Genomic DNA, 14,460 nt, shown 5'->3' with positions numbered 1-14,460 from the left:
GCTCCACAGGCACATTAACTGCCATTGTTTGCACCAGCCCTGGGAGCCACTGCACTTACACACAGAAGTTTATGGTGCCTTAAAGACCCTTAAACCATAAACATGTCAACAAATGCCACGGCCCCGAACACCGCTGAACTGTGACAGCAAATGTCTGCATGGCTGTACTGAAAGAGAACTTTGACTTAAAGTCTAACAAGAAGAAAATTAAATATCTGAGAGGCTACATGACTAGAAAGATGAAATCTGCAGAGCCTCAGTACACAAAATGGAGTTTAAATTAGTTTTCTGCAACCCAAGCATAAATGAAGTTGTGATGATGATCATAGAATCATAAAATAGTTTGAGTTGGAAGGGACCTTTAAAGGTCACCCAGCCCAACCTCCCTGTAATGAGCAGGGACATCTTCCACTAGAACAGATGGTCAGAGCCCCATCCAACCTGGCCTTGAATATTTGCAGGAATGGGGCATTACCACCTCTCTGGGCAATCTGTGCCGGTGCCTCACCACCCTTATGATAAAAAACTTCTTTCTGATATCTCATCTAAACTGACAGTCCTTCAGTTTAAAGTCATTCCCCCTTGTCCTTTTGCAACCCTTTTTTTTTGCAGGCCCTGCTAAAAGGTTTGTTCCCATTTTTGTTACAGCAGAGGTGCTCCAGCATCTTTGTGGCCTCCTCTGGATTCACTCCAACAGCTCCACATCCTTCCTGTGCTGGAACCCTAGAGCTGGATGCAGCTCTGGAGGTGGGATCTCACCAGACTGGAGTAGAGAGGCAGAATCACCTCCCTTGACCTGCTGACAAAACCCATCAAGGACCCTTCCCAGGTGCTAAAGGTAGCAATGTCTGTGTGCTGAGCATCAAGAACCAACCTGGGAATTAAACATCATTTTTACAATATTACATGGATGGAAAAACCAAGCTAAGAGCTGGACAGTGCCAGTAAGTTTCACTGAAACAATAAGTAATTGGCCCAGAAAGGCAGGAAACCATGTGCCTTACGAGAAGGGGAGCATTTTGTGTGAGAGCATGCTTTGTGTGCCTGGTGTGCCAAGGCTTTGGCAGTGGAACACCAGCCCCAGGATATCAGTGAAATGCAGGAGTCAGGAGAAAGCCTCCACTCTGCTGCAGAATCAGTGGAGGACGAGGGCCCTGCCTGCACTGATCTGTGGCATTTTACTGGAAGTCAAAATATTCAGGAAACACAGCTCTGGAATTTATGTTTTTTCTCTGGGATTTTTATTTTTTTTTCTCAGGCTGCAGCCTTCCCACCTGAAAGACATCTGAAGTTTTTCCACTTCTCAGTCTCCCCTAAAGCCCAGTCCAGAGTGGAGGTGGATAAACCAGGAAGCTGCTTTACCACTTCAGATTTCCACTAAAATTTCTTGTTATTACAAAAGAGCACTTGATTCAGCAGCACCACTTCTCAGTTTTTTCCTAAATAGAAGCATTGCCTCTGTCCTGAGGAGCTCGCAGCCTACACGAGACAGGCAAAATACAGCAAATCAGGAAACAGAGGATGAGCAGAAGTGATGAAAGAGAAGGTGCTGCTTGGAGGTCTGAAGCTCGCTAAGGAATAAGAGCTTTGTGGAATCCAGCTTCATGTTTTCATCCCCCAGCAGACTCAGGTTGGAACAACCCACTAAATGAATGAGTGCAACAGCAAACCCTGACTTTTGAGAGACTCAAAATGCTGAGTTCATTTTAAAAAATAATGCAAAATTTATGAGACTTTGAGTTTATGAGTGAATGGGAGATCTGGGTTTAAAAATATGGAAATGCATTTTTTATGGCAGAGCTGGAAAACTAAAATGTAGCACTCATCTCTCTGTGCTCACGTGGCCACTAGTGGTCTTGCCAGTGAACATTTTAAATTTTAATTTTGATCAAAGCCTGTGGTTATCCCTAAAGAACATGTGCCCTAAGGCACATTGTGGACCTAATACTACCCCAGTGGTCTAAAGCAGTAAGAGATTTAGCATTGCCTTCAGGGAGAAGATTTTCAACCCAGAATAAGAGAATCCAAAAGATAGTTCTGAATTTAAAAGCATGTGGTAAAATTACATGTATAAGTCTCTTTTTGTTGGTGGTGCCTGGCTCAGATCCATTTTTAACATGCTGTTAGCTATCAGAAATACGACACTGGCTACCCAGGTGCCTGCTCTGGGGTAAAACCTGTTTTTAATTGCTATATAAACTCATTTTATAACATGGTTAAAAGATCACAGAGAAGGTTCCGAGCAGTAATTAAGGAATATTTAGCAAATATTAAAAATGGCTCAGCAGGGGAATGTTTAACACAGACAAGCAGGAAAACAAACAGCTTTTCAGTTGGAGGTTCTGCCTTATGACAGAGTTGTGGAGTGCCTGCACAGCAGTGAGCGAGATGGGGCTTTGGCACTTTTTGTAGAACACAAAAAAGAGTAGAAGGAAGGAGCTAGTGTCCTGCATTAGGGCATGAGTGAAAGCACTGTGGTCAGACCATGCCTTTGGCAGTGGCCCTCTACAAAGCCTGGTTCACCAGAGGCATCTCAGGAATTTGTCCTAATAAACTAAAAATACATACAACTGATGTTCTTTGACCCACAGAAGGGCCTGACATCAAGCCACGAGAACAGTGACCAGCAAAGAGGGATGAAACCTGATACTGAGATTCCAGTCGGTTCTCCTAATGGTTAGTCTTGCATTTTAACAGTCAGTGTTTTATCTATTTTCATGTTGGAGAAAAACAGTAATCCTCAAACTACAAAAAATGTAAATTCATATATTTAAAGAGACATCAGCCTTTGTGAGTGCACGGTGCCACTCACCCTTGCATTCCTTACGCTTTTAAATTTCAATTTGTTTTCCTCAATGACCACCAGATGTACTCCTGAATTCATCCAGATAAAAAAAGCTCAGGGTGCGAGGCCTTAAACCATAGGATGAGCGTGCAGGACATCTCCATGAGGCTGTTGGACATACCCACGAACGCTGGAACTGCAGCGTGGCGCGGAGAATTGCCCATCCTCAGGGGCTGCGAGAATACCAGGCCTCCTGATGCCTCACACCCACAAACTATTTTTAAGCGCGGAATGTGCATCCCTGGAGGGCCTGGGCCAGGCCCCGCTCCCGCCCGCAGCCTCTGCGTCCCCTCACGGCAGGATCAGGCCGGGCCCCGCGGGCACAGGGACCCGGGAAACGCCAGCGCATGATTGACAGCCGCTCGACCAATAGAACTGGCGGATCCGGCAGATGGCAGCCAATCGTTGCACTCGCTGCTCTTAAATCGGCTCCCGCTCCCGCCTTATGCCTGAGGGCGGGGACGATGTTCGCAGCCGCCATCTTGTGTGTGGCATCCCCGCCCTTTCCTTAGGGGCTCCTCCTCCGTCCTTCGCTTTGGAATCCTCCCTTACCGGCCCGTCCCCTGAGGCCGGTGGTGATAACCGAGCAAAATGTGGCGTAGTCGCTTTCTGGCGCCGGGCAGGGAGTCGCCACGCCGCGCTCAAGATGGCGGCGGGAGGCGCCCTGCCGTGGCGGGCGGGGCGCACGCGGGTGACGTTAGCGCTCCGGGCATGGGCAGGTGCAGGAGGTGGCGGCGGCCGGAGTTGGGCCGGCGGTAGCGGCGGGAGAGGAGGAGGCGGAGGAGGAGGGGGCTCGGGCTTGGCCGGGGTTCGGGGACAGCCGGGACACCGCAGCGCCTCCTCTCCGCTCCCTCGCCCCTCGGGGACGCTCCCCCTCGCGGCGCGGAGGGCGGCGGGCGCGGCGCGGCCATGGCCGAGGAGCCCAGCGCGCTGCCCTGGTCCATCAACAAGGATGACTACGAGCTGCAGGAGGTCATCGGTGAGCGGTCATCGGGGTGGGGAGGGGAGGTGCAGGGCGCCCCTCGGATGTGGGGATGTGAGTCCGCTGAGGGAAGGGGGGTTCGACCCCCCTCAGCTGAGGGGGATCCTGTCACACGCCGCGCAAAGGAGTAGGACTGTGTGGCTTCCCCCTCCCTCAGCCATGTGAGGGTGTGAGAGGGTTCGTTCCCCCACAATGAGGTCTGAAGGTCTGGGGGACCCTTCATTTGAGGGGGTCTCCCCCCCCACTCTGAGGGCTGTGAGGGTTTGGGGTGCCTCTCAGCTGGAGGGGGGTCCCGTCGCACACCCCCCGTCACGGACTGGGACTGTGTGACCACCTCCCTCTCCTCCAGCCACGTATGTCGGAAGGATGTGAGAGGATTTGTTCCCCCGCCTTGCGAGGGGCTCTGAGGGGCGTAAGGGTCTGTGGGACCCCTCTGCTGAGGCTGCTGCCCCTCCTCATCTGTGTGTGGGGCCCACGGAAGGGGATGCGGGTCTGCCCCATCCCAGGAGAGGATTGTGGTGGTCGCGGGGATACCTCCCTGGCAGGGGGCTCGTCCCTGGCCTCTGCTCGCTCCTTGGGCAGCGTCTGTGTCTCCTTGTGTCAGGACGGGAAAAGCCTTGCCGGGGCTTTTCTTCCCACCACGGTGTGGTTTGGGATGTGCGGGGCGTGAGGTGGTCAGCGGGAGTGAACTCCAGAGCTTGCGTGGGCTCTCTCCTTCTAGGGCACCGCGTTCATTTTTGGGAGACCCCACCTCTCAGCAGTTTCGGAGCCCCGCGCTGCTTTGGTCATTGCACGGAGGGTTTGCTAGAGCCGCCGAACGAGCCTTTTACCCTGGGATTTTGCTGCTGCCGTGCGTTTTCATTCATTGTCCTCAGCTCGAGGCCGCAGCCCTTGGTCTATCCATTAAATGATTTTTTATTTTTTTTTCCTTCTTCGCTCTATCTTGGCATTAAACTGGCTAGTTACTGAAAGCCTCCCGCTGTACTGATTTATTAGTTGTCTCGACCATTTTGTTGGGGTGTGTTTGAGGGATATATTGCTCTAGGGCAAGTGTGTGACACATCATAGGTGGTGCCACAGGTGACTCTAAGGTCAGTGCCTCCCGTCTCACCCTCCGGAGGCTCGGAATGAATTAGGAGAGTGGCAGGGCAGGCTCCCGGCCAAAGGGTTTTAGGAAGGAGGTTAATTCTTTGAGTAATCTTTGTGGAGTGCTTATATTTGAAGTTTCTGGATGACGTAGCACTGTCACTGTCAGGCTTTCCATCTCTGCCTCGTGGGGAGGCTTGTTTTCTGTTGAGGGTGGAAGAGTTAGTGAAAATGCTGTTTTAAGAGATTAAATTCTTCACATTGTTTAAAAGTAGGAAGGAACTGAAGTTGTGGAGTGGGGGAAATCTTTCTGGAAATCCCTGTTTCTCTGTGGGATCAGGCTTTGTCTTCTCCCTCTGCTCAGAGGAAGCAGCAGTGCTTTAGGAAGGAGACCAGTGCCCTGTAAAGACTGAGAAGATGTAATCCTACAGACCAACCCTTTAAATCTCTTCTGGAAAATGTGCCCTGGGGAGGAGGATGTTCAGCCTCCCTGAGGAGCAGGAGATACAGGTGTGGGGAGGAAGTGGGAGAACATGCCACCCGTTTCCTGGGGAAAGAACTGAATTTCTCTGTGTGGGAAATACTTCCTTTTCTTTTGAGAGCCTGCAAAGGGGTGCTTTGTGGTGGCACAAAGAAAGGATTTGGACCTGAGTAATCAAGGATAGGAGCGAATGCCTCTTTGTAGCTGGGGAGTGGGGTGGGATGGGAATGAAAGGGAATGTAAATACACTTCTGCTCTTGGGAGAATTTACTCTGGAGACGCACATCCCACAGCCTCAGACTACTGGGAGGAGCACAGAGATGTGTTGTCTCATGTTAACTGACAGAACTTGGGGAGAAATCTGGAAAAAGTGTTTAATTTCTTCTGTATCTTTTCCCAGTCCCTCTGCAAACTGAGTTTCTGGATGTTGCCTGCTCACTGAAAGATTGTGTTGGCATTTTGGCATGTGATGGAGTGTACACTGAGATGTGTATATTGCAAACATATGGTTTCTCTTTTTAACTTTCCTGTCCCCTGCCCCCCCTTTACTCGTTTCAAACACTGGTGTGTCTGCCAGCGGCCTGGATGGAGATGTGACGCAAGTTTCCTAGCACGTATATGATTTGTGGGACAAAATGTCACTGTGTTAACTGAGCTGGACTGCCTTGCCTCCTGCTTCATGTCTTCTGTAAACCTCAAGGGTTTTTTGGTTGGTTTTTTTTTTTGTTTTTTTTTTTTTCTTTGAGCTCACTTTATAACTGAAGTGCTGTAAAGGTTCTTCAGCAAGGAACAAAGAGATGTTCTGGTGTGGAAAGAGATGAACCTTGTACCGGTGCTTTTAAAGGATTTAACTTGTTTCCTGATGGAAAAAAGCATTACTCTTAAAATTTAGAGTAAATTTTGAGATTACCAGCTCAGCTGTTTTTCACATGGAATAATGGAAATCCATTTGTAATCCAGTTCTTTACTTTGTACTGGTTTTGCCTGAAAATAGCCATATGTGGCTTTTATTAGATGTGGATGGTTCCATACCACTCAAGTGCAGTAATAGAAAAAGCAAGTTTCCTACCTGCAAAGAGAACCTCAATAGTAAAACTACCTCCCTGATTCTGGCTAATACTATATATAAATAAAAAAGGATTACTCAGCATTGAGATGACTCATGCCATTATGAAGGTGTGGATTAATACCCATGTTAATTATGCTTGGTTAGTGTTAATAACTGCTGAGTAGCCTCCTTAGGCTTAAATAACTCCTGATACACTGAATCAAGGAACTTTGATCAGATGAGAACCTGATTTCATTTTAAAAAAGGATAAAATGCAGGTGGGTTAGAGGAAGCAATTTAAAAAGCATTTCAGTGAAATGTACTCCCAGAGTAGCGAGAGTTCTGCAGGTGAATAGGGCCTCTGGAGATGCTGCATTTTTTATCTAAAAAGCAGAATATAGTCTGTGCCGCGGTTGTGAAGGTGGTTGGTCTTCTGAGCGTGAATTGCATATAAATTACTGCAGTCTTCTTTTTGAAGCCTGAAAAAAATTCGACCTCATGCTGCTTGTGCTGATCAGATACTCACACATGTGAGTTCCCTTGGATCTCAAAATTCCTCTTGGAAATGCTGGTAGCAGGAGTGAAGTTGGTTGGAACTGGGTCATTCTCGTTTTGCTACTTTTTTGGAAAGATGAGAGCCGTGCTGACTGTGGCTGTTTGATTTAGGAGCATCCCCTTTGCTGCAAACAGCCCGTGCCAGAAAGCGGTGATAAATTAGTGGTGGGAGTGCTCCCGGGCTCTGTTCCTGTGCCCTCTCTCCCCTGACAGATTCCTTTGCAGCGTTGAGGACAGCACAGGCTGCATGAACAGATGTGGTGGGAGTTTCTTATCCCATCAGAAATCAAGCCTAAATTGAAAATTGAAGTCACCATTTAAGGAATGATTAGTTTTGTTAATGACTGTTTGAGTAGCTTTGGAGTTGGGCTTTGCCTGTGAACATGTTGATCTTTTGGTGCTGAATGTTTAGATTTTTATCTGTGTTCATCCCAGCCCTGTGTGGGAGAACTTTTTTTTGTGGGTAGAGAAGAACTTAAAATTAAGGTATCTGCTTTCCCAAATTTTATCAAAGTGTCTGTGGTCATCTGTTTGGTGCTTGTGTAGGAGTCTCATGTGCTGAGAAATCACAGCCATTGAAGAAGTGCAGCCTGGAGGTGCTGACCAGGAGCGATCAGGGTCTTTGGATGTAAAAACCAGACTGGTATGGGAGGCTTTTGTCCAATGATAACTTTAGGGGCTGGGGTTTTGTTGGTTTTTTTTTTTGGATTATGGTGTTCATTGCTAGCTGGCTGCAGCCAGTTTCACACGCCTGATACTTAAAACCCATTCAAGAAAAATGTTACACTGTACAAAATAGAACTGCCTGAGCTCTAAATGGAGTGTTTAGGATTCAGTCTTGATGCCATATGTTTTGTTTTAGCATTTCCTCATGGATTCCCACTCTTCCCCCCCAGCTTTGCTGAGCAAAATTGATTCCTACAATGTATTCCCAGAATTCAGGCTGGTTAATTCATTTGAAGACTTTCTTTGTGCGCTCATTTTTTCCACATGAAGTTGGTGGAAAAGCCTTAGTTGATTTATGTTATGTTAAAACTTACATTAAATTAACTTTGGGCAAATGTAGATAAGTAAAAAAAAATGAGTGGTCATTCATAGTACTTGGTCTGCTTGGGAATTGAATGTGAGATGCTCAGTACCAGTTTCTCTGCTGCTTGGAGGTGGACAGATATATCTTGTGTGATCCTGAGTGCAACAGAATATCCAAGCTGATCTAGGTTACCTTTCCTTTGGATACTTGACACATCTCATTTCTTTAAGACCTTTGATACTATTGCCCTGCTAGAATCTGAGCTGAATTGAGTCTCTTTTCACCTCTGGGGAAGTGAAAGCAAAAGGTGTTTGGTTGTGCATGTGCCTTTTTTTAGTGCCTCTGTTGTGTGTGCCCTGATAGGAAGGAGGATAAAATGCACAAGGTAACAAAATGAGGGCTTACAAAGCCAAGCAGTGATGAAGGAGGCTGGCTGGGAAGAATACGTGGTTGTTAGTCTTGCCTGCTGGTTGGAGGGGAGAACAGAGACAGATCCCACTGCTTTCAGCTATTCCGGGGTATTAGGAAAAAAACAGCATGCAGGGTGTTTCATGTGGAAGAGTTCACACTTTCCTGGGTTTGGTTTCTATGTAGCAGTTGCTTTCAGTACTGTTAGGTACCTGGACCCATTAATGTTTAACACTTCCATTTCTCAAGAATCTATTTAAATAGTTTCAATTTAATGCAAATATCTTGGTTGGGGCTGGGTAGTGTGGCTGTGCTGTGCTCCTGAGCACACCTGAGGGCTGTGCATGCTGCCTGACAAATGTATGCCTGGGAGGCTTCTTGCTTCCGCAGCTGATGAAATCTTGAGAATCAACTCTTCCCCAGAACGTTTGTCTGTTTAAACTTGGCAGCATCTCTTTTCTTTCTGAGTGTTAGCAGCTTGCCCATTAAGCCAGAGTCTAGAGATGTAATCTTTTCATAAAAGATGGAGCTCTTTAAAATGATGGCAATAACACTTATTGCTAATTGTATTGGTGCCCTGCAACAAACTGTGTCTTGGTCAGATTTTCTTGGAAGATTTCCCCAAAAATGGATAATATTCATCGTAAAGCTCTGCAGCAATAAATTTAGCTGTGGACATCCTAATGGAGTGCTTGTAAACTTGATGTTATTAAACTTTCTTAATAGGGAGAGACAGGCTTGAGAGCTTTGTGGGTGTAGAAGAATAGCTGTTGGAGCAGTGGAATTTGGCATTGCAAAATCTCTGAAATATCAGGATGCTGGGGCTTTCCAGACAAGTTCAGCCTATTATCCTGCATTCCCTTTAAAATCAAACAACTAAGATGCAGATATGAAGGACTTGGCTCTCAAAGTTGCTGCAGTTTCCTGTGACTTCACCTAAGGGAGTTGAGCCTTGACATTTCTAAAAAACACGTGAAACTCCGTCTCTCTTCCTGGCAGCCACACGGGAAAGTCTTGGAGACAGGGTTAGGTCCCTGGCTGACAGGCAGTCCAGGCTCTTAATCAGAAGGTCATAGCTCTTGGTGTGTGAGAAAAGATGGGGTACGTCTGGTGGGCAAAATAATGCATATACTAATGAAGGGAGCCAGACTAAGAACAAAATCCAACTTGTCTGGCTTGAGTGAGACAGGATCACTTTAGCAAATGGTGTAATTACAGCTGAATGGCAGCAGGGATACAGGTGCCTGACTGGGTCCACAGTACTGAGTGATAATTTCTCATGTTCCTCATGTGCATGAACATAAATAAAGGGACTAACCTTAGTGTGGGGTTCTGTCAGCCCTAAGTTTGATCCCTTAACTTGTTTGAGCATGTTGTTTTCCTTGAATCACTGCTCATGAGTGGGGTTTTCATGTTAATCATCACTGCCTGCATATTGCTTGTTTTTAACCATATTAGGTGGTCCTGTTGCACTGTACAAGCAGGTAGGGATTTGTGGTGATACAAGTGACCAAACAAAAAATCCAGTACTTCTTTTCACAACTACTCAACAGCTACAGCAACCAGCAAAGTTTTTTTCCCCAAGTCATTTCTCTCACCACTCCCTGAGGTTCTTAAAGATTGTTGTTTCTTGGTGTGCACCACTGCACGCAAAATTTTTGCTTAACATGAACTTTCTTGTAATTAAAAGAAATTCCATCCTGGAAAAAAATACTTGGTTATGTATCAACCTCCATCAAACTGGAGTCTATTGTGCCTTGCCAGGGTTTCTGAGACCTCTTTGGTTCTACACATTGGTAAGTCTGCAGGTGATGATTATCTTCCACTCTTAAATGCTTCACAGATCCCATCTGTGAATGAAGTACAGAGTAAATTCAGAGCACTGATTCACTTTCTCACCAAATTTCCATATTAGGCAAATCTTACTTTCACCTCCCATCCCTTAGTTTTATACAGCTTGTACTGCATGCATGTGAAACGACACCTTCAAAGTCTGGTAACTCAGTCAAATTAAAATGCATTTGTGAGGGAATACAGAAAAGCTTTTCTGAATGAGGTTTTAATTTTTTGCCAGATTTCAATTTTCTGCTCCAACTGCCTTATCTTGAGAGTTTGGGGCGGGGGAGAGGAAAAATTCTTGTTTTCTTTCATTTCACTGTTCTGTGCTAGACTGACTTTATAGCATTCTCCCCAATGGATATTTCCTTTGGGCAGGAAATGAGCCTATGTAAATTCATTCTGGAAAGAAAAGGTACAAGCAGCTGTTAAGGAATAGTGTGAATTGAAATACTTCCGTGATCATCTCTTACTGTAGTAAATTCTCCTTGGGTTTTGCTGAAGTTTTACTGGTTTATAGTCATGAATGGTAATTTAAGGACAAACTTTACTCTTATTGCTAGCACCTTGCTATTAATAAAGCTGTGTGGGAGGATAGTGTTCCCATTTCATCCATCCACAGAGTTGAATTAAGTTAAAACTGCAGAGTGAAAATTTGACCTTGAGTAACCACCTCACTTCTGGTGAGATCTGACTGAGCATGTGGCTTGTCCAGTGGTATCCTCTGCTGGCTTGTTGTGTGGAAGAATTGAAGTTGTCTTTTGCCTTAGAGCAGAGCTAATTGACAAATTTTACAGTTCATTAGAGGAGAGGGTGTTGTCCGGAAGGAAAATGTCTAAAAAACTAATTGTGAATGTGGAATTGTGTTGAGGTACTTGTGGCAGGGTGTGAGATTATTGCATCTTGGGGCAGTTCAACACATGCTTTCTAAAACTGAAGGTTTACTAAATATTGGATGAAAGCTCCATAGTTACTGTTGGACAGGTTGTGCATTTTCAATTTTGATTCTCTCCAAGTTAAGCTCTTGTTCATTTTCAGTCTTCAGGGGATTTAAGTCCATTTCCTTAGGTTCTGGGGTTCATTCCAGCTCTTCTGAAAAGGAAGCCTTGAAAACAGTGCAGAGGGTATTGGAAAATGATGGTATTTGAAAAGTGAGAGAGCACATTAATGGCTGTGGGATGAGAGCACTTACAGAATATTTTTCTTAACAAAATTATCGGCTCGGCTGTGCCCTGAGCTGATACCTGTTGAGGTAAGTGGGGTAACTGAAACTGTAGTTGGGAATTTCAGGCTGTCTCCAGCTTCAGAAAGGCAACACAATATTGGATTATCTTGATGCCTTGAAAATTCGTCAATTAAAGACAATACTTCTTGTTGTGGAGTAAACACCTTTCCTGCAAAATCCACAGAGATGGATTTTGTGATGTCAATTTTCAGACCAAAACCAGAAAGCTCCTGTCACTTATGTTCCTGAGACACAGAACTAGTGTGGACTCCCTGGGTTGTGGCACTCAGCCCCCTGCTCTGGCTGATGCTAAATTGTATAATCCCTATACGGAATTAATGAATGCTTGTGCTGGAAATGGCACATGGGGGAATTACCGACACACGTTCTGTTAAACACTCAAACCTCCCTGTGACCCTGTCATTGCTGGATGAAGCAGCTGCTTAATGGATTCCCCAGGACAGTGGGAAATAACAATGCCTTGTATTTCATGGCATGTGGCTGAGGCTTGATGCTTTTCTTAGAGTACTTGCTTTATGTTCAGGCTGTATCTGCAAGGACAATTCCCTTTGAAGGTGCAGAACCTTAGCATTTGTGCTGTCTCCAGACCTTAAAAGTATTGATACAAATGTCTCCAGTTTGTGATTCCTCATGATCTACCAATGGAAATGGAATTCTTTGGAAACTTGATGTGTTACGTCTTTACTTCCTAGGCCACTTCTTTGTGAACCTTTCTGTCTCTCACCATGTGGGGTAGTCATAAAATCATAGGGTCGTGGGATCATTAAGATTGGAAAAGACCTTTAAGATCATCAAGTCCAGTCAATTACCTTGTACCACTGTGTTCACCACTAAACCCTGTCCCCAAGTGCCACATCCAGTGTTTTTTTAACATTGCCAGGTGTGGTGATTCCACCACTTTCCTGGGCAGCGTGTTCCAATGCCTCACTGTCCTTTCAGAGAAGGTGGTTTTCCTAATATCTGATATAAACCTCCTGTGGTGCAACTTGAGGCCATTGCCTCTCATCCTGTCACTTGTTACCTGGGAGAAGAGACTGACTCCCACCTTGCTACAGCCTCCTTTGAGGGAGTTGTAGAGATCAGCAAGGTCCCCCTCAGGAGCAGCAAGCAAGTTGAAAGGTGAGTCCATAAGTTCCATCCTTTCACTAAAGTAAAAATAGTCATTGAGGATGCCAATTGCTGTCTAATAAATAGCTTGGTATTAACAGCTAATAAATACCTTGGTATTGACTTGCAGCAAGCTGTACTTCACTGGAAAAAGCATCTTGAGTATGAACAGTTTTCCTGTTGAACGACTCACCAATGCAAATCTTATTTGGACAGCTGAGAGGCCTGATGAACTGGCAACCTCAGCTCAGTTATTTGTCCAGATCCTAAGGCTCAGGATGGTTCTCATTACTCTTGGTTAAAGAATGTAATTCTTAACTAGTGGGCTAATTGTGTGTGCTGAACAGACTAGTAGAAGCAGAAAATATTTACTAGATCAAGATATTTTCTAAAAAGAAAGGATAATAGCCTTTGAGAGTGGATATATCTGATACTTAAAAGCTTATTTACCTAAAATAACCCTGGTACTATCAAACATCTGCACTGTAAGCAGACAGATTGTTCTGTTAAGTGGAAACCCGGCCAAATAAAATATCCTCTACAGCTGACAATTACATTTGAGACAGAGTTCAGAGATAAAGATTGGGAGGGAAGAAAGGAGAACACTGGCTTGGCTACTGTACCAGTGCTGGGTTTTGAGCCTTGGTAATACCTGATGACAGCCAGCATGATATTTACATTGCTGCATATACCATAAAGGCAACTGACAGTGATTAAAAGGGAAGGATGAAGCTTCTCCACTAAAGTTGCTGTGCTTGGAAACGAGATGTTTGAGCCTGCTTTCCATCGTGTAGAATTAACACTGCATAGCTGCAGTGCCCTTTAAATTAACCAGAGATGTTGGCACAAAATCAAATAAATATAATTGGTTTCAAACTAAAAATCTAATTTAGGCATGCTAATAGCATCTTAAGTAAATGTGGCAGGTCACGCAGAACTTGTGTAACTGGCCCTCGGAGCTTACTGTAGTTACTGCCATGGGGAAAATAGTCTCAGAGGTGTTCCCCAAATCACCTGGGTACCTTGGACAGCTGGAGGGTGTTTTATTAAAAGCATGATGGAATGTCTACAAGTCTGGACTGATTTGGGATATCATGAGGGCTCTGGGAGGTTAGGCATACAGCCAAGAGCAGCACCCTCTGCCACCCTCTCTTCGTGCTTTGGTGTTTGCAGTGGAAATTTTGGAGGAATATCAGATGGGCTGATACTCCTCCCTTGTAATCCTCCTTTCTGTTGATACCTTATGTGGCCAGTGGCTTTTCCCCTGGTCTTTTTTTTCCTTACATCTCTTGCCCTGGTGTGGAGTCTGGTGCTGGGTGGCTGCAGCTCTTTGTCACAGGGAGGGAGTGGAAAGCTCACCTTGGCTGCCTGTGTGTGGGCTGGTGACTCCAGATGAAATCAAACAGCAAAGTGACCCGGTGACAACTTTGTCACATATCTTGCTGACATGCTTTGCATGGCCAACGCTATTCCTCGCCCTCTGCTCCAGTCCTGGCCTGTTTAATATTGACAGGCTGACTGTTTTCTCACCAAGCCTTTCATTTCCCTGCTTAGTCTGTGAGGATTCTCAACCTGAATGTTTGCTGAAGGTGGAAAACAGATGACATCTTTCTGTGTTCAGGGCCTAAGAGATACTGAAAGATTTTTGAGAGAACAATGCAGTGTGGGGTGGGGTGAAAATTTCCATAAGACTTCCCTTCCTTTCTGCAGAAACTTTGGTGTTGTGTCGTTTAGATTACAGTAGCTAACCTCACTCCAGCATAGAATGTCATTTATTTATCTATAATTTAGACTTCAGTGGGGCCATGGGGAGATGTACCTTGCTTGGGATATTGC

The 14,460-nt window shown here is 45.4% G+C and overlaps 1 protein-coding gene across 1 annotated transcript in view; it reads left to right on the top strand.

Annotated features, from left to right (window-relative positions):
* The first annotated feature begins 3,654 nt into the window (after positions 1 to 3,654).
* The window catches only part of OXSR1 (oxidative stress responsive kinase 1), an 87,485-nt gene continuing 76,679 nt past the window's right edge, over positions 3,655 to 14,460 (top strand). Inside the window, exon 1 of the mRNA XM_005527767.3 lies at positions 3,655 to 3,824. Within this exon, the coding sequence (XP_005527824.2) occupies positions 3,755 to 3,824 (70 nt within the window). The 5' untranslated portion in view covers positions 3,655 to 3,754. The remainder of the gene's footprint in view (positions 3,825 to 14,460) is intronic.

This window comes from Pseudopodoces humilis, chromosome 1 (genome assembly GCF_049639895.1).
Source record: "Pseudopodoces humilis isolate 2021_Gansu_Grassland_sample_001 chromosome 1, ASM4963989v1, whole genome shotgun sequence".
NCBI classification, from domain to species: Eukaryota; Metazoa; Chordata; class Aves; order Passeriformes; family Paridae; genus Pseudopodoces; species Pseudopodoces humilis.
Note: the sequence above shows the minus strand (reverse complement) of the source record. Positions and strands in the feature narration are given on the sequence as shown.